The sequence below is a fragment of the Chiloscyllium punctatum genome, chromosome 48 (assembly GCF_047496795.1).
Source record: "Chiloscyllium punctatum isolate Juve2018m chromosome 48, sChiPun1.3, whole genome shotgun sequence".
NCBI classification, from domain to species: domain Eukaryota; kingdom Metazoa; phylum Chordata; class Chondrichthyes; order Orectolobiformes; family Hemiscylliidae; genus Chiloscyllium; species Chiloscyllium punctatum.
In genome coordinates, this window is record NC_092786.1 from 58,072,218 (window position 1) to 58,097,667 (window position 25,450).

The 25,450-nt window shown below is 50.1% G+C and overlaps 1 protein-coding gene across 3 annotated transcripts in view; it reads right to left on the reverse strand.

Moving 5' to 3' along the window:
* golm2 (golgi membrane protein 2) overlaps positions 1-25,450 on the reverse strand; it is a 93,601-nt gene that overhangs the window by 60,508 nt on the left and 7,643 nt on the right. For all 3 annotated transcript variants that reach the window (XM_072565336.1, XM_072565337.1, XM_072565335.1), the window contains exon 2: positions 2,231-2,401. In XM_072565336.1, the coding sequence (XP_072421437.1) occupies positions 2,231-2,401 (171 nt within the window). The remainder of the gene's footprint in view (positions 1-2,230; positions 2,402-25,450) is intronic.

A 25,450-nucleotide genomic window follows, 5' to 3' on the forward strand; every position in this document is an offset into this window, starting at 1 on the left:
CACTGAATAAAGAAGTTGGGAAGTTATGTTGCAATTGTACAGGACATCGGCGAGGCCATACTTGGAGTATTGCATTTAGTTTTGGTCACCTTGCTATAGGAAGGATGTTGTTATTAAAGAGTTCAGAAGAAATTTACAAGGATGTTGACGGGTCTCAACGATCTGAGATATAGGGAGAAGTTGGACAAGCTAGGAGTTTTTTCTTTACAGCGTAGGACACAGATTGGGGAAGCTTATAGAAGTGTGTAAGACCATGAGAGGCACGGATAGGGTGAATGCACTATTTTTCGCCAGATGGGAATCAGTTCAAGGTTAGAGGGGAAAGAATAAAAGGGAACCTGAGGGGCAACTTTTTTTTAAAAATAGAGGGTGGTACGCATTCGGAATACACTGCAGCTGAAGTGTTTGGGGGGTATATTAATATTTAAAAGGCATTCAGACAAATACATTGATAGAAAAAAAGTTTAGAAGGATATGGGCCATGTGCAAGGAAATGGGGCTAGCATTAGTGGACATTTTGGTCTGCATGGACCAGTTTGGGTAAAAGGACCCATCTCGGTGCTGTAGGACTCTGACTGTATGAGTAAACCTCGTGTTCCCAAAGGGTCAAAATGGCTGTCTACCAAACCTGAAACATTCTCAATTCTCCGAAGTATCGAGTTTTCTTTTAGGTTGGCATATACTAGTCTGTTACTATTTTCTCCAGAAATATAATATTACAAAGAAATAAACATTCCTCATTACAGATATATACTCCCACAAACACAGAACCACCTGATGAAGTAGCAATGTTTCGACAGTTAGTGCCTCCAAATAAACCTTTTTGACTATAACCTGGTGTTGAGAGATTTTTAGCTTTGCCCACAATCATAATTCACAAAAAAGGGGATTTTATTCCCAAGAGATTACAAGAATGTGCTTTCTTCCACTCACTCAAGCAAGAATCATGCAGGCCATGCAGCTATATTTCAGATTTATTTATTGTTTCCTTGCTTAGATTGAACTAATTAGCTTGTTGCAAGTGGAACGATTAACAACTGAGGATACAACCTTCTATCTCATTCAGTGACATCCTTAACCAACAGTTACTTCATATCAGGTTAGTTCTATCCTCAAATATTTGTTACAATGGATCTTTTTAGATACCACAAAAAAAATCAAATTGACATTTTTGACATTAAATAATTTGAACTCCACAGGGGAAGATAACATGAAACTCAATTTACAATTGACAAGCACCATATTTCTTTACATAGTTTAGCAGATAAGAAGCTCATTAAATGTACTTTTCCAATGGGCAGTTTACTTTAAATGATTTTTTAAAAGTTTGTTTCATAGCTTTTTTTCAGCTAACATTGCCCTCGGGAGGAAATAGTTAAATGGCTACTGAGCAGTTTCACCAAACAACAGTTATTCACACATGGGTGTCAAAGTAAGTCCTGGCAGGCTGTTGAACCTGGGAGCAAAATTCAAGACACTTTTTGTTCAAAGTATATTTGCTAGTGGCTGCATTACTACAAGCAAAAAAAAGGCAGCATAAAGGTTAAATTACAACTCTGAATTATGTACAGCAGTAATTTGATAGCTGGAAAGGAAATTTAGAGCTGAGGGAATCAAATCAATTTATTTTCTCAAACTGCACAGCTTAAAAATTGCATTTTGAAGCAGTTTGAAACTAGTCAGTTTGCATTTTAACTTGCTCTGAATTACCAAATGACACGCGCATCACAAAATTCAAAAGTAATCTGCGATATTGGTCTATTATTAAAAAGAACCTCATCATTTCCCAATCTTGAGAGATAGGCTACATTGAACTGTTTGCTGCACTGACTTTTTCATTTACTAATTATGTTCCTTAGCAATTCAAAGTTTCATAGCAAGACATCACTTTATGTAAAGATGGAATTAAAAATGCAGTAAGGAAGCTTGTCTAATTTTCTGTTTTCCACGGAACATTTAGCATTGTTACAAGAAACAACTATTTAATCCTTCCAGAACAAAACAGCGATGTGATTAATAAATGATAAGCTATTAATCAAATTCCAAAAGCAAAGCCAATATAAACAGGGAAACAAGTAGCAAATTTCAACTAAGTCATTATTTACAAGATACAAATAAATTAAATGCAGATATTCAAATGATTGAATCAACAATGCAAGATTTATCAGCCTTGGTAAACATTATGACCAGAACAATAATGGCACTTTGATTTCTAAAATTATATTCTTACCTTTTCTTCAAAGCATTTCTTCATCAGATTCTCTTTCGTCTGGAGCTGGTTACCCAAATTACTACACTCATCCTCTTTTTCATCAAGTTGTCTCCTGTGGGTGTCCACTTGTCCCATGAGCTCAGAGTTCCTCTTCTCCAAACGACTTTTAGCAGTATCTGTCTTTTTTACCTGGAGAAGGAGACAGATGGAATTTGCCGAACAACTGATGACTTGAAGATTTGATAGGGAAACATGCGATACTGAATTATAGAATATGGTTTGAAAAGCTTGATGTATCCAAACTATTTACAAAACAACTGGACTGTAGGATTTAACTTTTTAATGATCTCACATAAAAAGGTGCTCAAATGTACATGATACCTCAACCGCAGCCTAAGAAATCAAACATGCTAATGCGAAGCTAATGTTGAACAAGTTAAGATTTGTAGCTCAGGTTGAGGTTCTGGATGAAGTTTGCTCGCTAAGCCTTACAGCTAAGCGAGCAAACCTACATCCACTAGCTCCTTGTTTTTGTAGAGTATTCCATAACCTCAAAATAAAGAACTGAGGGTTTCATTTACTTACACACCCTTATTCTTGCACTGAGTCACCAATTTGTCTCTATCCTCCTTTCTGTATTAGTGAAAAAAAATTGCATGGTTTCTTTTATTTCCATTAAAACATACCCATTCTGCTAAATTGTCTTTGCCAGCGCCTCAGTCATAATTTGCCACAGCTCCCAATTTGATCAGCAAATTTCTTCAATAGTGGTCTCAATTCCCAAGCACTGATCACTTTAAATTTGAGCCAAACATTTTAGCTTTGAATCACTGCCGAGTTTCAGTCTGGAAACTTCCTTTTCCATTCGGTCTTCAAATCTTTATACCTCGGTGACCTCTACCACTATCTTTGCTCAATCTCGTAAATCTATGTCAAACCTATCACATTTACTTGATCCAATTATTCAATTTTTATAACAAGTCATCAAGTATGAACAGTAAACAGAACTTTGATTTGTTTACGTGCTCCATAATTTAACATGTCAAAAACTATTTGGAAGATTTAAAGTAACAGAATCTCTTAACAGTTAGAGTGTTTTTAACATCTTAAAATTGCCACTATTTTTAAAATAAAGTTACATAAACTGCAGTGGGGCACAACTCAAATTATATGAACAGCAGTATTTTAAAAATGTGCAAGATAGACTAAGAGCTTGGGACAGGAGATTTTAATTACTTGGACAGGAAAATCTCAACAACCTTATCAGCAGCATTATCCTCAAGATTTTAATTGGATGCTAGGGCAAATACACTAAAATAAGTGTTTTAATAACATTTTCTCCACAGATACTAACTGCCAAGTCAGGAAGAAAAGTCACAAATATCTGACTGCTCAATAGAGAATCTCTTACTCATGCAGCTTAAATACTTAAACTATAAGTCAGCAGACCAGTAGACGTCTGTACACTGAATGTAAGAGCTCAATGTTAAAGTTGCTAGGCAATACCATTCATTTACACGCTCCTCTCATCTGAGCAATTCCCACATACGAGCCTTATCTGATCATTCTGGGATTTTGACAAAATTAAATACAAGAGCATGGAAAAATTAAATCAAGTTGCCAAATAACTATGAATTAGGCTAAACAAGGCCATCCAGGCCTGACACAGCACCTTAACAAGCAAAAGAGAACTATGGGTGGAAATTTCCACTCAGTGAAGGTGGAAAGAAGAAATAAAGTTAAAGTTAGTTTTCACCTCAGCCAATAAGAAATGAAGGTTGCTAAATGAGACAGTGACCGAGACCTCAAGTGAGTTTCTCAGCATACGGCAGTTGGTCAAGGAAACCAATCAGCTCGAGCTGATTGCAGCAGAATCCAGTAAGCGGCTCAGTCATCACTAAACATGCCCATAACCAAACACTTTGATACAGAACTGCAGAATTACACTTTAAGCACATTGTGACCAGAAAGTAACTTTTTCCTGTGATGTCAATACACTGCACATCAAGGGTAAGGGGGTTCCAAAACTAGAGGGCAGAGGTTTAAGGTGAGAGGAGAAAGATTTAAAAGGGACCAAGGGGGAACTTTATCATAGAGGGTGTGCATACGTGGAATGAGCTGTCGGAGGAAGTGGCAGAACCTGGTACAATTACAACATTTAAAAAGACCTTTGAATAGGTATATGAATAGGAAATGTTCAGAGACAAACAGGACCAGCTCAGTTTAGGTTACCTGGCCAGCATGGACAAGTTGGACCAGAGTTTGTTTTTGTTCTGTATGACTCCGACACCAACAACCAAAATGAACTGAAGCTTGTTTTACAAGTTAACTGGGAAGAGTGCACTGATAATCATGTCCCACTGTTTCATAACCAGTCAAAACAAAATGTCAACCAGAACCCCCAAGATGATCAATTTGCCTGACTGATTTTCTATTCAGGGCAAATTGTCTCAGCTCATTTTGATGTTAGCACTAAATGACATGCTGCTGTCTGTAAACCAATGGTTGTTCTTCACTTCAATACTTGATCTGGCAAATGTAGGTGTTTTCTTGTTAGAATTCTCTCAAGTCTTGTTCTGTCTTTGTCCCCCCTCCATAGGGAAGGAGGAAGGTTAGGAAGGAAGGAAGGAAGGAGGAGAGATGCTGGCAGGCTCTGGATGTATAGCAAACTGAAATTCAACCCATCAAGTGGGTTGTCATCAAAATTTGGAACGTTAAGAAAATTACCTCCCTCACTATTTCAAAAGGCAATATTGGAGAAAGTGAGGGCTGGAGAGTCAAAAGGTGTGGTGCTGGAAAAGCACAGGTCAGCAAGCAAAGGAGCAGGAGTCAACATTTTGAGCATAAGCCTTCAACAGGTATGTGGAGGGGGAAGGGGGCTGAGAGATAGATAGGGGGTGGGGGGTGGGACTGGGAAGAAAGGCAATAGGTAGATGCAGGTCGAGGCAATTGTGGAAAGTTGGGAAGGGTGAAGCGGATAGGTGGGAGGCAAGAGGGACAGGTAGGTCAGGCCAAGAGGGCGGTGCTGAGTTGGAGGACTGGAACTTGAAGGGAGGGGAAATTTGGAAACTGGTGAAGTTGATGTTGATGCCATACGGTTGTAGGATCCTCAGGCAGAAGGTGAAGTATTCTTCCTCCAGTTGGAGGGTGGTTTTGATTTGGCAATGGAGTGGGGAATTGGGGCCATGAGTTGGCCTTCTGTTTCTGGCACAACTGAAACTTTGCAGCATTTAATTTTTTTATCCAAGTTGTAATGGTTTCCTAATGTTTCAGCTACATAGCAGTCCAGCTTCCATTTCAGTTTACAGTCCCAAAAAAAAGGTCTCCTCCTAAACACAACCCAGACCTGGTAGCTAGCTACGCAAGTGGAACATTATTCTTGCAATGTTGTGTCAATTACAAAAATGGTAATTCTGAAAAAGCTAGTAGAGAACATTTCCTGCCAGTTTGAATTTGCTATCATAAAAAGTAAAATACCACACTATGTTGATCCGAAATAAAACAATGGGCTGGACAAACAAAGTTGTGGCAGCATCTGCAGAACAAAAGAGACAGACCTACTAAAATCTTTCCAACACTAATTACTGAAAAGAGTTTTACCTTGTCTAGTGACAGAACAAACATTGTTGAAATTTAGCAGTATTCAATGCATCGCTTAATTTGCATGCAGTATCTGTCGCAGCTCTATTCCTCTGCGCGCTCTACACTCCGCCTTGTGTATTCATCTGCTTTAGAGGCTTTGGGAATTTATTTACAATCATAGGTCAGAGACTCATGAATGAATCAAGCTTTTCCCTTCTTTCCCAAGATTTTATGACTGCTGCGTCACAAACACCCACACAGATTCTCAAATTTTCTACGTCATGTTTGAAAGTCCTTCATAATTCAATTTTTCAAACTATCCCTCCCTATTTAAATGCATTTTAATTTCATTTTGCTACATGTACTGAATTATTAGATATTGAATTTCAAAGCAGCAAAAAAAAAGAGTTCAGTTTTCTCCCTCAGCTAGATAGTGAACTGAGGTACAGTTTTCCTCACTTCCCCTCCCCCCCCACCTTACCCCAGTTCCAACCTTCCAGCTCAGCACCAACCTCATGACCTGTCCTACCTGCCAACCTTCCTTCCCACCTATCCACTCTGACCTATCACCTTCATCCCCACCTCCATCTACCTATTGTACTCTTAGTTACCTTCTCCCCAACTCGACCAGGGAGGCTCCCTGCCTTCATTCCTGATGAAGTACTTTTGTCCGAAACGTCAATTTTCCTGCTCTGATGCTGCCTGACCCGCTGTGCTTTTCTAGCACCACTCTAAGCTAGATTCTGATCTCCAGCATCTGCAGTCTTCACTTTTACCTAGAGGATGGAGGCGCATCAATGACGGAGGCACATCATTTAAAATCCACACAAAAGTACATTTAAGTGAAGATGGCAACAGACTCCGGTGCATACACTTTTATATTAGAGAGCAGCAAAATAACCAACGTAAACCAAACAGACAGCGATTTTTGTGAAGATTTCTAGCTCAGGTATATGTTTGCTTGCTGAATTGGAAGATTTGTTCTCAGCCAGTTCGTCACTATGCCATTTAACAGAGAGTCTCCATTGAAGCGCTGGTGTTTGATCCTGCATTGTAATGGTGTCTCTTGGTCTGTTGTGGTGGGTGACCACTTCTGGTTGTTTTTCTGAGAGGTTGGCAAATGGGGTCCAAATCAATGTGTTTGTTGATGGAGTTCGGTTTGAATGCTAGGCCTCTAGGAACTCCTGTGCATTTGTTTCGCCTATCCCAGGATGGATGTATTGGCCCAGTCGAGCCGGTGTCCGTTGTTGTCTGTGTAAGGATACTAGCAATAGTTGGTAGTGTCTTTTGGTGGCTAGTTGGTGTTCGTGTATCCTGGTGGCTAGTTTCCAGCCAATGTAATGTTTGTTGCAGTCTTTGCAGGGTATTTTGTATATAACATTCATTCTGCTGGTTGTTGATACAGGGTCCTTTCGATTCATTGAGCACTGTTTTAGTGTTTTGGCAGTTTTGTTGGCTACCATGATGCCAAGTGGCTGGAATAGTCTAGTTGTCATCTCAGAGGTCTTTAATGTATGGTAGTGTGGCTAGTCTCTGGGCATATAGTCTCTTCTCATTTAGGCTTGTGTAAGAATCAGCAGACTGCGCTTATCAGGTACCAGTTGTTCTTGAATACATCGTGTAGGCGTTTTCTTCAGCATCTCAGTTCCTGGGTGTTGCAGTGTGCTGTGACTCATTTTAATAAATGTCCTGATGCAGCTCCATTTGTGGGTGTTGGGGTGATTGCTGTAGTTGAGTATCTGGTCTGCTTAATTCATTTTCCTGAAGACACTAGTCTACAGTTCTCCATTGACTTTTCGTTCAACTGTAACATCTAGGAACCTTAAGGACCCTCTACCAACTGCCAGCAGAATGAACATTATGTACAAAATACCCTGCAAGAACTGCAACAAACATTACATTGGACAGACAAGCAGGAAATTAGCCACCAAGAAACACTATCAACTAGCCACCAAAAGACACAACCAACTATCACTAGTTGTCTTTGTAAGGATACTAGGGACACCAGTTCAACTGGGACAACACACCTATCCTGGGACAGACTCAGCAAAGGCACACACGGGAATTCCTAGAGGCCTGTCATTCAAACTGGAACTGCATTAACAAACACTTTGATTTGGACCCCATGTACCAAGCGATGTCACCCACAACAGACCAAGACACACAAACAGAAAACGGGACAGAACACCAGCGCTTCACTGGAGGCTCACTGATGTTACCTAGCACAGTGACAAAACATTAGAGAACAAATCTTCCAGCTCAGCAGGCAAACTTACTACCCGAGATAGCTTTTTTCTCAAAGGACTTTCTCTCCATTTTTCACCCCTCATTGTTGCCAAACGTTCTGCCTTATGAAGGAATGCTTCCTACTTTTGTTATGTTCCACCACTTTTTTAAAAAATATTTTTAAAAAAACTTGGTTTCCCTTTAACCGTGACCACTGTGTGTACTATTGATGCCATGGATCATCATAGTAGCTCATTCACCACTGTTCAAAATTTCAGAAGTGTTTTATTCCATATATTTAATGTAGGTTATGTATAAAAACACACACACACACACACACACACACAGTGAAGCCACCTTCTACTGCTTCTCTACACATCTGGAGCTTCCTGAAGGTACATATGATTTTTTTTGAATTTAGTAGTAACCACAATTTTTAAAAAAATATAGGCTGTACCTTCAAAGACACTGAACACTATCCATCCAGAGGTGGTAGATTAACAGACCATATATTCACACAACATGCAACATATTATTCTGCAAGGGAGCATCAGCAAACAGCGAGACTAGCAGTGAGGATGAAAGCAGCCTAAGTGCATTAAGAACACAGCTGAAGAACAGCAGGCATACAGACATAACCAACAGGAGCCAGTTCAAGGGATGACATTATGGGAAAGCAGATAGATGATTGGCTGAAATGAAAAACAGCAAGGAGAGAGGTGCATCTGGCCAGTTAATATAGCAATGGAAGGAGGCCCAGAGTGTCTCTGAAAATCACAAGTGGCAGTGCAAAACTACGTTGAATATTATCTGTACCCCTCTATTCCCTGCATGTTCATGTGTCTGTCTAAATGCCTGTTAAACGTTACTATCACATCTGCTTCTACCACCACCTTAGCAGCATTTCTTGACTAATAATGAACAAACTCAAAAACAATTCCTTTCTGTGCCAGTATTGCATTTTTTCCATCTTTTCCTAAGTGAATTCCCCTTGGATCATCTGAGTGACAATCCAAGTTGGTGCCAAATTAAAATGCACTTTTCACTGTGGACCTTCAGTCTAGGATCAGATGAAAACTGAAAATTCATTCTACACAAATCTTAAATAAAGCAAACTTTCATCGTGCAGGTAGCTTGGACAGGAAGTGAAAGGCATGTGTCAAATCCACTGAAGGTCCTATAGTAAAGTTAAGGAGAACAATCAGATGATCCACTGGGATTCTACAATTTATTTTGCATAAGATGAAAATCCTTTTCATAGAACACGTTCGATGAGTTTCAACCCATTTCTAATAAGCAACTCAGCAGCAACTGCCCATAACCAAACAGTCACATTTAATTTACTGGTGAAGAACTTAAAACAACATTTGTAGCTCTAAGGGATGTTAGGTAGAGACACAGTGCTGTCAAAGGAGGGGCACCTTTGCACAGTGCCAAACTGCAACATAGGAACTTCAGATACTGGCTTTCTGAAATGGAAATTATTCCATTTACCTACACTAACATTTTACACTTTGCAACATGCAACAATGAAACATTCAGCAGTGTAGAAGCATTCAAAAAATAGATTTCAAATGTCATAATAAAAATCTGATTTAACGAGGGGTACAAAATTTAACAACAAATCCAATAAAATTTCTTCCTTGCATTGGAAGGTTTCAGATTCCTAAACAGATATTGGCCTTTTGACATATTGAGAGAGCTTATATAAAGATAATTTGAACTTTCTTGAACCTCTAAGCCAGAATAAGCAGAAAACACAAATACAGACACCATCAACACACCTAACAGGTGATCTAAATATAGCAGGAAACTACAATTTCTTGCTTTGTCATTGTAAAGATGCTCATTCCATTAATTTAACACTTATAAAGTGCAGTGAGAAAAACTTGACAAACAGGGCATTTTCAGTCTGAAGAACAGGAAGGAGATCCCTTGAGGATCAATAACAGATCTTTTGAAGTGTTACAAGGTATAACGGGTGGCATGGTGGCTCAGTGGTTAGTGCTGCTGACTCTCAGTGCCAGGGACCCAGGTTCGATTCCCACCTTGTCCAACTGTCTGTGTTTGCACATTATTCCCATGTCTGCGTGGGTTTCCTCTGGGGGCTCTGGTTTCTTCCCACAATCCAAAGATGTACAGGTTAGGTGAATTGGCCATGCTAAATTGCCCATTGTTAAGTGCATTAGTTAGGAGTAAATGTAGGGTGAGAGAATGGGTCGCTCTTCAGAGGGTCGGTGTGGATTTGTTGGGCCGAAGGGCCTGTTTCCATACTGTAGGTAATTTTGTGTGTACATAAACTGAAAACAGTCTCAGCTGACAGTAAAGGAACTTTCTAGCCTTCATTCTTTTTCATCACAATCAAAGTGGTTGAGGTGGAGATTTTGGCAAAGAGGGGAATCAGGTGAAGATGAAAAACAAGCACGTAGGCCAGAGTCAGAGTCAATAAACAGAAGAATTGTTACTCTGTAACAAGTGCCAGATAATGACTCTCCAATGTCCACCACCATTTGACATTAATCACTGCTGAATCCTTCAATACTCCAGTGGTCAGCAACAACCAGACACTCAAAGTAGTTATATAAATTCCATGGCATAAAGCTAGAAGCTTCAACGCTAGAAGTTTGACAAGTAACTAATTCCCATCTTCCAAAAGCATGCCCACAAACTGTAAAGCACAAATCACGAAACTGATGGAAATTCTCTGGTTGTCTGGATGGTAGATTTCCAACAACACAAGAATCTCTATCATGTGTATTATGTGTATCAGGTCCATTATGACCTTTACAGTAGTAAAGTACTCATCTTTGCAACCACTCTTAACAACATAATCCAAGAACTGACAAGACCAGACCCCCTCAAGAAACTGGAGACCATGTAGAACAAAAACAGCCTGCTTGACTGGCATACTACCAACCAACTTCAATACCTGCCTCTCGTGCTCCCCACCACCATTGCAGCAGGATGCATCATCTATTAAATGCACAACAGTAACTCTCCTTCAAAAGCACCTTACAAACTCCTGATGTCTGGCACCTAGAACAAAGGCAGCACTTGCATGGGAATACTATCACCTGTAAGCTCCCCTTCAAGCCACAAACCATCTTGACTTGAAACTATATTATCATTCTTTCACTGTAGCCAGAGTCAAATACTGAAACTCCCTAACATTGTAGCTAATCTTACACTATAACGGACTGTAACAGTTTTAAAAAAGCAGTGCCCACCACCTTCCCCAAAGCGACTGAGGATGGGCAATAAGTCCTAGTCAATCCAGTAACCCCCACAGCCCATGAACAATTAAAAGGATAACAGTTTTTACAGAGGCTGCACTCCTCAAAGTTTTAGTTTAACAAGACTACTTAATTACGGGCCAAAAGAAAGCTGGTAGAAACACAATCAATAATAGCTTTAAAATTCAAAGGATAATTGTTTGACAGAGGTACTTTTTAATGTTGGGGGCAAGAGCAAAAGATTATGTAGAAAGATAACTCACAATGACAGGTGATAGGTGAACACTATCTTAAAGATCCAGCACATGTAAGACAAGCCAAATGTCCACCTCCTGCACTATAAAATTCTATTCTGATAATTTTACACAGAGATCCTTTAACCTGTCACTCCAAACCTGCAATTCACAGCCATGTGGTCTTCCTGCATATTTCCTGTAAAAGGCAAAATGCAAAACAAAACTCAGGATCATATTTGGAAGAACATTTTTAAACAAAATGTTTTCTCTTGCAACCCTGGCCGAATCAGGACGTACAGAACCTGCTAAAAACCAGGTGAGGCCTTCAGATCAGGAGACGCACTAAAATATAAGGTATTCAAGTATGACTTCACAGAGCATTAAGACAGCCAAGGACCAATCCCAATCCAAACTAGAGACCCAGTGACTATGGCAAGGACTGAATGACATCACAGGTTATAAAAAGAGACAGTGCATTATCATCTCAACACGTTCTATTGCTCGCTTTGAGCAGAATTTGAGGAGAGGTAACACCTATTCTGACAAGTCCTGAGGAACCATTCCCAACAGTCACTGCAGGGGTCAGGGAAGTTTTCCTTCGTGTGAATCCAAGGAAAGCAATGGGACCAAACGGACTACCAGGCCGTAGACTCATAGCATGAGCAGATCAACTGACAGAGGTCTTCTCGAACATCTTCAACCTCTCCCTGCAGCAGGCCACTTTCCCTGCCTGTTCCAGGAGGGCCAACATCACCCCTGTGCCTAAGGTGTCTCATGCAGCATGCCTCCATAATTACCGCCCAGTGGATGGTCATGAAGTGCTTTGAAAGGCTGGCCCTGGCATTAATCAACTCCAGCCTCCCCACTACTCTTGTCCCACTCCAATTTGCCTATCGGACCAACAGATCCATGTCAGATGCCATATTACTTTCCCTTCACTCCTCCCTGGAGCATCTTGACACCAAGAACACTACATAAGAATCCTACTCATTGAAGGCTGAAATGTAGTCAACACTATTATCCCGTCGAGACTATCACGAAGTGTAGTAACTATCGGACTGAGCCCCACTCTCTGCAATTGGATCCTGACCCACCAAACCATAATCAGTGAAGATTGAGGACAATATTTCATCCTCTCTAATACTCAACACTGGAATCACACCCCCCCCTCCCTCCAAACAGGTGCATATTCAGCCCCCTACTGTACTCACTGTATACCCATGACTGCGTCGGCAGATACCAGACTAATGTCATTTACAAGTTCGCTTACGACACCACCATAGTCAGTCAAATCTCAAATGGTGACGAAATATACTACTGACGGGAGGTGGAAGACCTGGAAAAAATGGTGCACTGCTGCCTCACAGCGCCAGAGACCCGGGTTCAATTCCCGACTCAGGTGACTGACTGTGTGGAGTTTGCACGTTCTCCCTGTGTCTGCATGGGTTTCCTCCCGGTGCTCCGGTTTCCTCCCACAGTCCAAAGACGTGCAGGTCAGGTGAATTGGCCATGCTAAATTGCCCGTAGTGTTAGGTAAAGGGGTAAATGTAGGGGTAGGGGTATGGGTGGGTTGCACTTCGGTGGGGCGGTGTGGACTTGTTGGGCCAAAGGGCCTGTTTCCACACTAAGTAATCTAATCTAATCTATCCTTAGAGCAACTTAGCTCTCAATGCCAGCAAAACCAAGGAACTCAGTATTGACTTTCGGCGGTATGTTACTCATGCCCCCTACACATTAACAGCACAGAGGTGGAAGGAGTGGAGAATGTCAAACTCCTGGGAGTGGTTATCCACAACAAGCTTTCTTGCACTCTTCATGTGGATGCACTAGTTACAAAGGCCCAACACCGTCTCTTCTTCCTCAGAAGCGGAGGAAATTTGGCATGACGACAAATACCTTTACCAACTTTTATAACTGCGCCAGAAGGTACAGAAGCCTGAACACATGTAAATAGTTTCTACCCTACTGTTGTTAGAATACTGAATGGACTCTCAAGCTCTTAACATCCACCTGTACCTGTGTTTTTGTTTGTGCCGCTGTTTGCCTATTATTTATTATCTATGCTACTTAACTCTGTGATCTGCCTGTATTGCTAGCAAGGCAAAGTTTTCACTGTGCCTCTGTACATTTGACAAATTCAATTCAAGTGTTTCACGTCAGAGAAAAGGTAAATAAATTGAACACATTATTTGAACAGAGATTGAAATGGGATAAAGGAATGTATCATTATGAACATATTCACAACTTCTCAAAAAACAGCAAGAAAAGTTAACAGGATCACCAATATTAAAACAAAGCACTGGGAGTTTTTTTTGAGGGAAAGGATTGAAAAGCAGGGAAAGGATTGAAAAGCAGGGAAGTGATGTTCAAACATTTATGCAGTTTCTCTCAAACAATGAAAAGATTGGAGGCGCCAGGAAAAGATCTAAAAAGGATATTCATAACTATAACACAATTCTGGCATTAAGGATCAGACAAGAATTCCTTTCACTAGAAGAGAGAATGTGTGGCTAACTCTTGAATTTGTTTAGGTAAAATAATAAATGAATGCACTGCTTCACAGAAAAGGAAATGCTGTGTACACTTGCAGTGGTAAGAGATTAAAGATTAGGAGGAAGCAACCTAGAGATGCAAACAAAATTCTTTGAAAATGTGAAGCACTTCACCTCTTGATTTTTAAGAAATCTGAAAGTTGTTCAAGAGTCTTGGCTTTTACTTTCTTTTCTCCCTGCAGCTCAGCACTGGGCATCCATATAAGTGGCTGCTCAGACTTTCCTCCTCCTCCTTCTCCTCCTCATATTAATAATATTGTTTACATTGGAAATCCCAATGTTAATCATGATTGACAGGGTTAAAAGAAACTGAAAAAATTAAGAACCATTGTCTTCTTGTCCAAATCACACTGAACTTCCAATACTCATGAATGTGGGTTCCTACCACTTTTCTATTTGCAATAAAACCTTGCTGACATCCCATCAACAAATGCAATATGTAAACATGTAGAATAAACATTCATTTTGTACTGCCACAATAAACTTATTAGAACATACTTCCCTGCACACCAGAGATACTGCTACAAGTGTCTTCCTTTATAGATGCCACCATGCATGTTAGACATGTAAAATATAATTTAAAATGTGAAATAATTGTTCTCTGACCCTGTAAAGAAGCAGCAGGTCATCCAAGGCATCCCTTTCTCTCAAGGGCTAGCAGGAACTCAATGTTCAAAACTATACAATGAGATAGCATACCAGTAAGCTACTAGAATAAACTCCAATTATCATATACATATGACAAAGATAAGAAACTTGAACTGCTGAGGCAACACTATACAATGAAGGACCTGAAATGCAGCCTGTTTTCAGGATTTACTTCATAACCGTAACTAATATTGGCACAACAACTAGGTAAGTCATTTAAATTGCAAGCTGTATTCATTCAAAATATTAACATTTTAATCTCAAACATCAAGTACACCTAACTTCGCAGTTATGTTAGAAGAAAATAATTGAACTTGTGGAACATCAGAAACATTTTCTTGGCAGGTTAAAAATTAGTTTTCATACACCTTCCTCGCCAACACCAGCTTTCAAGGTATACCGGTACCGGCACCGGCACCTCCCCCCCCCACCCAGTTCCCCCCTCCACTCCCACTCCACTCCCAGTTCTTCTCTCCCCCCCGCCACTCCCAGTTCTTCCGTCCCCAGTTTTTCTCCCCCCCGCCACTCCCAGTTCTTCCGTCCCCAGTTTTTCCCCCCCCATTCCATCCCCCCCCCCAGTTTCCCCCCCCATTCCATCCCCCCCCAGTTTCCCCCCCCACATTCCATCCCCCCCCCAATTCCCAGCTCCCCCCCATTCCGCCCCCCCAATTCCCAGCTCCCCCCCGTTTCCCCCCCCCACATTTCATCCCCCCCCCAATTCCCAGCTCCCCCCCGTTTCCCCCCCCAATTCCATCCCCCCCCCCCCCCAAGTCCCAGCTCCCCCCGCCCACCCCCCCAATTTCCAGTCCGTCCCCGGTTTCCCACCCCCCCCGTTTCCCCACCCCCATTCCCTGTTCCCCACCCCCCACCCCCATTCCCTGTTTCCCACCCCCCCCCACCGTTTCCCCACCCCCATCCCCATTCCCTGTTTCCCACCCACCCCCACCGTTTCCCCACCCCCATCCCCTGTTTCCCACCCCCCCCCGTTTCCCCACCCCCATTCCCTGTTTCCGCCCCCCCCCCCGTTTCCCCACCCCCATTCCCAGTCCCCCCCAGTTTCCCCCCGCTGTTTTCCCCACCTCCATTCCCAGTCCCCCCAGGTTCCCCCCCATTCCCATTCCCCCCCAGTTTGTTTCCCCACCCCCATTCCCTGTTTCCCCACCCCCATTCCCTGTTTCCCCACCCCCCCGTTTCCCCACCCCCATTCCCAGTACCCCCAGTTTCCCCCCGCCGTTTTCCCACCTCCATTCCCTGTCCCCCCAGGTTCCTCCCCATTCCCATTCCCCCCCCCCATTCCCTGTTTCCCACCCACCCCTGTTTCCACACCCCCATTCCCTGTTTCCCACCCCCCACCCGTTTTCCCACCCCCATTCCCAGTCCCCCCCCGCCGTTTTCCCACCCCCCATTCCCAGTCCCCCCAGTTTCCCCCCGCCGTTTTCCCACCTCCATTCCAGTCCCCCCCCCCCCACCCCCCATTCCCAGTCCCCCCCCCCCCACCCCCCCATCCCCCAGTCCCCGTCCCCCATTCCCAGTCCCCCCATTCCCAGTCCCCACCCCCCATTCCCAGTCCCCGTCCCCCATTCCCAGTCCCCGTCCCCCATTCCCAGTCCCCGACCCCCCATTCCCAGTCCCCCTCCAGTCCCCCCCATTCCCAGTCTCCCCCATTCCCCGTCCCCACCCCCCAGTTTGTCCCCCCCCATTCCCAGTCCCCCCCCACCCCCCATTCACAGTTGTCCCCCCATTCCCAGTCCCCTCCCCACCCCACATTCCCAGTCCCCCCCCCCCCAGTTTGCCCCACCCCATTCCCTCCCCCCCCCGTTTCCCCACCCCAATTCCCTGTTTCCCCCCCCAGATGGTCCCCCCCCCGTTCCCAGTCTCCTCCCCCCCCCCCCCCCCCACAGGTTGGTCCCCCCCCCGTTCCAGTCCCCCCCGAGTTCCCTCCCCATTCCCATTCCCCCCCAGTTTGTTCCCCCCCCCGATTCCCTGTTTCCCCCCACCCCACCCCGCCGATTCCCTGTTTCCCCCCCCCACCCCCCCACCCCCGTTTCCCCTCCCCCAATTCCCCGTTTCCCCCCCCAATTCCCGTTTCCCCCCACCCACCCCCGTTTCCCCCCCCAATTCCCTGTTTCCCCACCCCAATTCCCTGTTTTGCCCCACCCCGATTCCCTGTTTACCCCACCGTTTCTCCACCCCAATTCCCTGTTTCCGCCCCCCAATTCCCTGTTCCCCCCCGTTTCCCCACCCCAATTCCCTGTTTCCCCCCCGTTTCCCCACCCCAATTCCCTGTTTTGCCCCATCCCCCCGTTTCCCCACCACGATTCCCTGTTTCCCCCCCCCGTTTCCCCACCCCAATTCCCTGTTTCCCCCCCGTTTCCCCACCCCAATTCCCTGTTCCCCCCCGTTTCCCCACCCCATTCCCCCCACGTTTCCCCACCCCAATTCCCTGTTCCCCCCCCGTTCCCCACCCCAATTCCCTGCTTCCCCCACCCCAATTCCCTGTTTCCCCCCCGTTTCCCCACCCCAATTCCCTGTTTCCCCCCCGTTTCCGCACCCCCAATTCCCTGTTTCCCCCCGATTCCCATTCCCCCCAAGTTTGTTTCCCCCCCGATTCCCTGTTACCCCCCCCGTTTCCCTGTATCCCCATTCCTGTTTCCCCCCCCCGATTCCCTGTTCCCCCCCCCGTTTCCCTGTTTCCCCCCCGATTCCCATTACCCACCCAGTTTGTTCCCCCCCCCCGTTTCCCCTGTTTCCCCCCCGATTCCCATTACCCACCCAGTTTGTTTCCCCCCCCCGTCTCCCCACCCCAATTCCCTGTTCCCCCCCGTTTCCCCCCACCCCAATTCCTGTTCACCCCGTTTCCCCCACCCCCAATTCCCCCCCCCCATTTCCCCACCCCAATTCCCTGTCTTCCCCCCCCCCATTTCCCCACCCCAATTCCCTGTCTCCCCCCCCCCCATTTCCCCACCCCAATTCCCTGTCCCCCCCCTCCCCACCCCAATTCCCTGTCACCCCCCCCCTCCCCACCCCAATTCCCTGTCACCCCCCCCCTCCCCACCCCAATTCCCTGTCACCCCCCCCCTCCCCCACCCCAATTCCCTGTCACCCCCCCCCCTCCCCAATTCCCTGTCACCCCCCCCCTCCCCAATTCCCTGTCACCCCCCCCCCTCCCCACCCCAATTCCCTGTCCCCCCAGCTTGTTTCCCCACCCCAATTCCCTGTTCCCCCAAGTTTGTTTCCCCACCCCAATTCCCTGTCCCCCCCCCTCCCCACCCCAATTCCCTGTCACCCCCCCCCTCCCCACCCCAATTCCCTGTCCCCCAGTTTGTTTCCCCACCCCAATTCCCTGTTCCCCCCAGTTTGTTTCCCCACCCCAATTCCCTGTTCCCCCCAGTTTGTTTCCCCACCCCAATTCCCTGTTCCCCCCAGTTTGTTTCCCACCCCAATTCCCTGTTCCCCCCAGTTTGTTTCCCCACCCCAATTCCCCGTCACCCCCCCCCCCTCCCCACCCCAATTCCCCGTCACCCCCCCCCTCCCCACCCCAATTCCCCGTCCCCCCCCCTCCCCCACCCCAATTCCCCGTCACACCCCCCCCTCCCCACCCCAATTCCCCGTCACACCCCCCCTCCCCACCCCAATTCCCCGTCACACCCCCCCTCCCCCACCCCAATTCCCCGTCACACCCCCCCTCCCCACCCCAATTCCCTGTCCCCCAGTTTGTTTCCCCACCCCAATTCCCTGTTCCCCCCAGTTTGTTTCCCCACCCCAATTCCCTGTTCCCCCCAGTTTGTTTCCCCACCCCAATTCCCTGTCCCCCCCCCTCCCCACCCCAATTCCCTGTCACCCCCCCCCTCCCCACCCCAATTCCCTGTCACCCCCCCCTCCCCACCCCAATTCCCTGTCACCCCCCCCTCCCCACCCCCAATTCCCTGTCACCCCCCCCCCTCCCCACCCCAATTCCCTGTCACCCCCCCCCCCTCCCCACCCCAATTCCCTGTCACCCCCCCCCCCCTCCCCACCCCAATTCCCTGTCCCCCCAGTTTGTTTCCCCACCCCAATTCCCTGTCCCCCCCCCCCTCCCCACCCCAATTCCCTGTTCCCCCCAGTTTGTTTCCCCACCCCAATTCCCTGTTCCCCCCCCCAGTTTGTTTCCCCACCCCAATTCCCTGTCCCCCCCCCTCCCCACCCCAATTCCCTGTCACCCCCCCCCTCCCCACCCCAATTCCCTGTCACCCCCCCCTCCCCACCCCAATTCCCTGTCACCCCCCCCCCTCCCCACCCCAATTCCCTGTCACCCCCCCCCCTCCCCACCCAATTCCCTGTCACCCCCCCCCCCTCCCCACCCCAATTCCCTGTCCCCCCAGTTTGTTTCCCCACCCCAATTCCCTGTCCCCCCCCCTCCCCACCCCAATTCCCTGTCCCCCCAGTTTGTTTCCCACCCCAATTCCCTGTCCCCCCCCCTCCCCACCCCAATTCCCTGTCACCCCCCCCCCCTCCCCACCCCAAATTCCCTGTCCCCCCAGTTTGTTTCCCCACCCCAATTCCCTGTTCCCCCAGTTTGTTTCCCCACCCCAATTCCCTGTTCCCCCAGTTTGTTTCCCCACCCCAATTCCCTGTCCCCCCAGTTTGTTTCCCCACCCCAATTCCCTGTTCCCCCCAGTTTGTTTCCCACCCCAATTCCCTGTTCCCCCCAGTTTGTTTCCCCACCCCAATTCCCTGTTCCCCCCAGTTTGTTTCCCCACCCCAATTCCCTGTTCCCCCCAGTTTGTTTCCCCACCCCAATTCCCTGTTCCCCCCAGTTTGTTTCCCCACCCCAATTCCCTGTTCCCCCCAGTTTGTTTCCCCACCCCAATTCCCTGTTCCCCCCAGTTTGTTTCCCCACCCCCAATTCCCTGTTCCCCCCAGTTTGTTTCCCCACCCCCAATTCCCTGTTCCCCCCAGTTTGTTTCCCCACCCAATTCCTGTTCCCCCCAGTTTGTTTCCCCACCCCAATTCCTGTTCCCCCAGTTGTTTCCCCACCCCAATTCCCTGTTCCCCCAGTTTGTTTCCCCACCCCAATTCCCTGTTCCCCCCAGTTTGTTTCCCCACCCCAATTCCCTGTTCCCCCCAGTTTGTTTCCCCACCCCAATTCCCTGTTCCCCCCCAGTTTGTTTCCCCACCCCAATTCCCTGTTCCCCCCAGTTTGTTTCCCCACCCCAATTCCCTGTTCCCCCCAGTTTGTTTCCCCACCCCAATTCCCTGTTCCCCCCAGTTTGTTTCCCCACCCCAATTCCCTGTTCCCCCCAGTTTGTTTCCCCACCCCAATTCCCTGTTCCCCCCAGTTTGTTTCCCCACCCCAATTCCCTGTTCCCCCAGTTTGTTTCCCCACCCCAATTCCCTGTTCCCCCCAGTTTGTTTCCCCACCCCAATTCCCTGTTCCCCCCAGTTTGTTTCCCCACCCAATTCCCTGTTCCCCCCAGTTTGTTTCCCCACCCCAATTCCCTGTTCCCCCCAGTTTGTTTCCCCACCCCAATTCCCTGTTCCCCCCAGTTTGTTTCCCCACCCCAATTCCCCGTCACCCCCCCCCTCCCCACTCCAATTCCCCGTCACCCCCCCCCCTCCCCACCCCAATTCCCCGTCACCCCCCCCCCTCCCCACCCCAATTCCCCGTCCGCCCCCCCCTCCCCACCCCAATTCCCCGTCACCCCCCCCCTCCCCACCCCAATTCCCCGTCCCGCCCCCCCCCTCCCCACCCCAATTCCCCGTCACACCCCCCCCTCCCCCACCCCAATTCCCCGTCACACCCCCCCCTCCCCACCCCAATTCCCCGTCACACCCCCCTTCCCCACCCCAATTCCCTGTTCCCCCCAGTTTGTTTCCCCACCCCAATTCCCTGTTCCCCCCAGTTTGTTTCCCCACCCCAATTCCCTGTTCCCCCCAGTTTGTTTCCCCACCCCAATTCCCTGTTCCCCCCAGTTTGTTTCCCCACCCCAATTCCCTGTCACCCCCCCCTCCCCACCCCAATTCCCTGTCACCCCCCGCCCCACCCAATTCCCTGTCACCCCCCCCTCCCCACCCCAATTCCCTGTCACCCCCCCCACCCCAATTCCCCGTCACCCCCCCCTCCCCACTCCAATTCCCCGTCACCCCCCCCCTCCCCACCCCAATTCCCCGTCACCCCCCCCCTCCCCACCCCAATTCCCCGTCCGCCCCCCCCTCCCCACCCCAATTCCCCGTCACCCCCCCCCCTCCCCACCCCAATTCCCCGTCCGCCCCCCCCTCCCCACCCCAATTCCCCGTCACACCCCCCCCTCCCCACCCCAATTCCCCGTCACACCCCCCCTCCCCACCCCAATTCCCCGTCACACCCCCCTTCCCCACCCCAATTCCCTGTTCCCCCCAGTTTGTTTCCCCACCCCAATTCCTGTTCCCCCCAGTTTGTTTCCCCACCCCAATTCCCTGTTCCCCCCAGTTTGTTTCCCCACCCCAATTCCCTGTTCCCCCCAGTTTGTTTCCCCACCCCAATTCCCTGTCACCCCCCCCTCCCCACCCCAATTCCCTGTCACCCCCCCCCTCCCCACCCCAATTCCCCTGTCACCCCCCCCTCCCCACCCCAATTCCCTGTCACCCCCCCCACCCCAATTCCCCGTCACCCCCCCCCTCCCCACCCCAATTCCCCGTCACCCCTCCCCCACCCCAATTCCCCGTCACCCCTCCCCACCCCAATTCCCCGTCACCCCCCCCTCCCCACCCCAATTCCCCGTCACCCCCGCCCTCCCCACCCCAATTCCCCGTCACCCCCGCCCTCCCCACCCCAATTCCCCGTCACCCCCGCCCTCCCCCACCCCAATTCCCCGTCACCCCCGCCCTCCCCACCCCAATTCCCCGTCACCCCCCCCTCCCCACCCCCAATTCCCCGTCACACCCCCCCTCCCCACCCCAATTCCCTGTCCCCCAGTTTGTTTCCCCACCCCAATTCCCTGTTCCCCCAGTTTGTTTCCCCACCCCAATTCCCTGTCTCCCCCCTCCCCACCCCAATTCCCTGTCCACCCCCCCTGCCCACCCCAATTCCCTGTCCCCCCAGTTTGTTTCCCCACCCCCAATTCCTGTTCCCCCCAGTTTGTTTCCCCACCCCAATTCCCTGTTCCCCCCAGTTTGTTTCCCCACCCCAATTCCCCTGTTCCCCCCAGTTTGTTTCCCCACCCCAATTCCCTGTCCCCCCAGTTTGTTTCCCCACCCCAATTCCCTGTTCCCCCCAGTTTGTTTCCCCACCCCAATTCCCTGTTCCCCCCAGTTTGTTTCCCCACCCCAATTCCCTGTTCCCCCCAGTTTGTTTCCCCACCACAATTCCCCGTCACACCCCCCCCTCCCCACCCCAATTCCCCGTCACACCCCCCCTCCCCACCCCAATTCCCCCGTCACACCCCCCCTCCCCACCCCAATTCCCCGTCACACCCCCCCTCCCCACCCCAATTCCCTGTTCCCCCCCCCCGATTCCCTGTTCCCCCCAGTTTGTTTCCCCACCCCGATTCCCTGTTCCCCCCCAGTTTGTTTCCCCACCCCGATTCCCCTGTTCCCCCCAGTTTGTTTCCCCACCCCGATTCCCTGTTCCCCCCAGTTTGTTTCCCCACCCCGATTCCCTGTTCCCCCCAGTTTGTTTCCCCACCCCGATTCCCTGTTCCCCCCAGTTTGTTTCCCCACCCCGATTCCCTGTCACCCCCCCCCCCCTCCCTCCCCACCCCGATTCCCTGTCACCCCCCCCCTCCCTCCCACACCCGATTCCCTGTCACCCCCCCCTCCCTCCCCACCCCGATTCCCTGTCACCCCCCCCCTCCCTCCCCACCCCCATTCCCTGTCCCCCCCCACCCTCAATTCCCTGTCCCCCCCCCCTCCCCACCCCCATTCCCTGTCCCCCCCCCACCCTCAATTCCCTGTCCCCCCCCTCCCTCCCCACCCCCAATTCCCTGTCCCCCCCCCACCCTCAATTCCCTGTCCCCCCCCCTCCCTCCCCACCCCCAATTCCCTGTCCCCCCCCCCACCCTCAATTCCCTGTTCCCCCAGTTTGTTTCCCCACCCCAATTCCCTGTCCCCCCCCTCCCCACCCCAATTCCCTGTCACCCCCCCCTCCACCCCAATTCCCTGTCCCCCCAGTTTGTTTCCCCACCCCAATTCCCTGTTCCCCCCAGTTTGTTTCCCCACCACAATTCCCCGTCACACCCCCCCCCTCCCCACCCCAATTCCCCGTCACACCCCCCCTCCCCACCCCAATTCCCCGTCACACCCCCCCTCCCCACCCCAATTCCCCTGTTCCCCCCCCCCGATTCCCTGTTCCCCCCAGTTTGTTTCCCCACCCCGATTCCCTGTTCCCCCCATTTCCCCCCCCATTCCCTCCCCCCAGTTTGTTTCCCCACCCCGATTCCCTGTTCCCCCCAGTTTGTTTCCCCACCCCGATTCCCTGTTCCCCCCAGTTTGTTTCCCACCCGATTCCCTGTTCCCCGTCCCCCGATTCCCTGTTCCCCCAGTTTGTTTCCCCACCCCGATTCCCTGTCACCCCCCCCCCCCTCCCTCCCCACCCCGATTCCCCTGTCACCCCCCCCCCCTCCTCCCCACCCCGATTCCCTGTCACCCCCCCCCCTCCCTCCCCACCCCGATTCCCTGTCACCCCCCCCCTCCCTCCCCACCCCGATTCCCTGTCACCCCCCCCCTCCCTCCCCACCCCCCATTCCCTGTCCCCCCCCCACCCTCAATTCCCTGTCCCCCCCCCTCCCCACCCCCATTCCCTGTCCCCCCCCCACCCTCAATTCCCTGTCCCCCCCCTCCCTCCCCACCCCCAATTCCCTGTCCCCCCCCCCACCCTCAATTCCCTGTCCCCCCCCCTCCCTCCCCACCCCCAATTCCCTGTCCCCCCCCCCCACCCTCAATTCCCTGTTCCCCCCAGTTTGTTTCCCCACCCCAATTCCCTGTCCCCCCCCTCCCCACCCCAATTCCCTGTCACCCCCCCCCTCCCCACCCCAATTCCCTGTCCCCCCAGTTTGTTTCCCACCCAATTCCCTGTTTCCCCCAGTTTGTTTCCCACCCCAATTCCCTGTTCCCCCCAGTTTGTTTCCCCACCCAATTCCCTGTTCCCCCCAGTTTGTTTCCCCACCCCAATTCCCTGTTCCCCCCAGTTTGTTTCCCCACCCCAATTCCCTGTTCCCCCCAGTTTGTTTCCCCACCCCAATTCCCTGTTCCCCCCAGTTTGTTTCCCCACCCCCAATTCCCTGTCCCCCCAGTTTGTTTCCCCACCCCAATTCCCTGTTCCCCCCAGTTTGTTTCCCCACCCAATTCCCTGTTCCCCCAGTTTGTTTCCCACCCAATTCCCTGTTCCCCCAGTTGTTCCCACCCCAATTCCCTGTTCCCCCCAGTTTGTTTCCCCACCCCAATTCCCTGTTCCCCCCAGTTTGTTTCCCCACCCCAATTCCCTGTTCCCCCCAGTTTGTTTCCCCACCCCAATTCCCTGTTCCCCCCAGTTTGTTTCCCCACCCCAATTCCCTGTTCCCCCCAGTTTGTTTCCCCACCCCAATTCCCTGTTCCCCCCAGTTTGTTTCCCCACCCCAATTCCCTGTTCCCCCCAGTTTGTTTCCCCCACCCCAATTCCCTGTTCCCCCCAGTTTGTTTTCCCCACCCCAATTCCCTGTTCCCCCAGTTTGTTTCCCCACCCCAATTCCCTGTTCCCCCCAGTTTGTTTCCCCACCCCAATTCCCTGTTCCCCCCAGTTTGTTTCCCCACCCCAATTCCCTGTTCCCCCCAGTTTGTTTCCCCACCCCAATTCCCTGTTCCCCCCAGTTTGTTTCCCCACCCCAATTCCCTGTTCCCCCCAGTTTGTTTCCCCACCCCAATTCCCTGTTCCCCCCAGTTTGTTTCCCCACCCCAATTCCCTGTTCCCCCCAGTTTGTTTCCCACCCCAATTCCCTGTTCCCCCCCAGTTTGTTTCCCCACCCCAATTCCTGTTCCCCCCAGTTTGTTTCCCCACCCCAATTCCCTGTTCCCCCCAGTTTGTTTCCCCACCCCAATTCCCTGTTCCCCCCAGTTTGTTTCCCACCCCAATTCCCTGTTCCCCCCAGTTTGTTTCCCCACCCCAATTCCCTGTTCCCCCCAGTTTGTTTCCCCCACCCCAATTCCCTGTTCCCCCCAGTTTGTTTTCCCCACCCCCAATTCCCTGTTCCCCCCAGTTTGTTTCCCCCACCCCAATTCCCCTGTTCCCCCCAGTTTGTTTCCCCACCCCAATTCCCTGTTCCCCCCAGTTTGTTTCCCCACCCCAATTCCCTGTTCCCCCCAGTTTGTTTCCCCACCCCAATTCCCTGTTCCCCCCAGTTTGTTTCCCCCACTCCCAATTCCCTGTTCCCCCCAGTTTGTTTCCCCACCCCAATTCCCTGTTCCCCCCCAGTTTGTTTCCCACCCCCAATTCCCTGTTCCCCCCAGTTTGTTTCCCCACCCCAATCCCTGTTCCCCCCAGTTTGTTTCCCCACCCAATTCCCTGTTCCCCCCAGTTTGTTTCCCCACCCCAATTCCCTGTTCCCCCCAGTTTGTTTCCCCACCCCAATTCCCTGTTCCCCCCAGTTTGTTTCCCCACCCCAATTCCCTGTTCCCCCCAGTTTGTTTCCCCACCCCAATTCCCCTGTTCCCCCCAGTTTGTTTCCCCACCCCAATTCCCTGTTCCCCCCAGTTTCCGTTTCCCCACCCCAATTCCCGTCACCCCCCCCCTCCCCCACTCCAATTCCCCGTCACCCCCCCCCCTCCCCACCC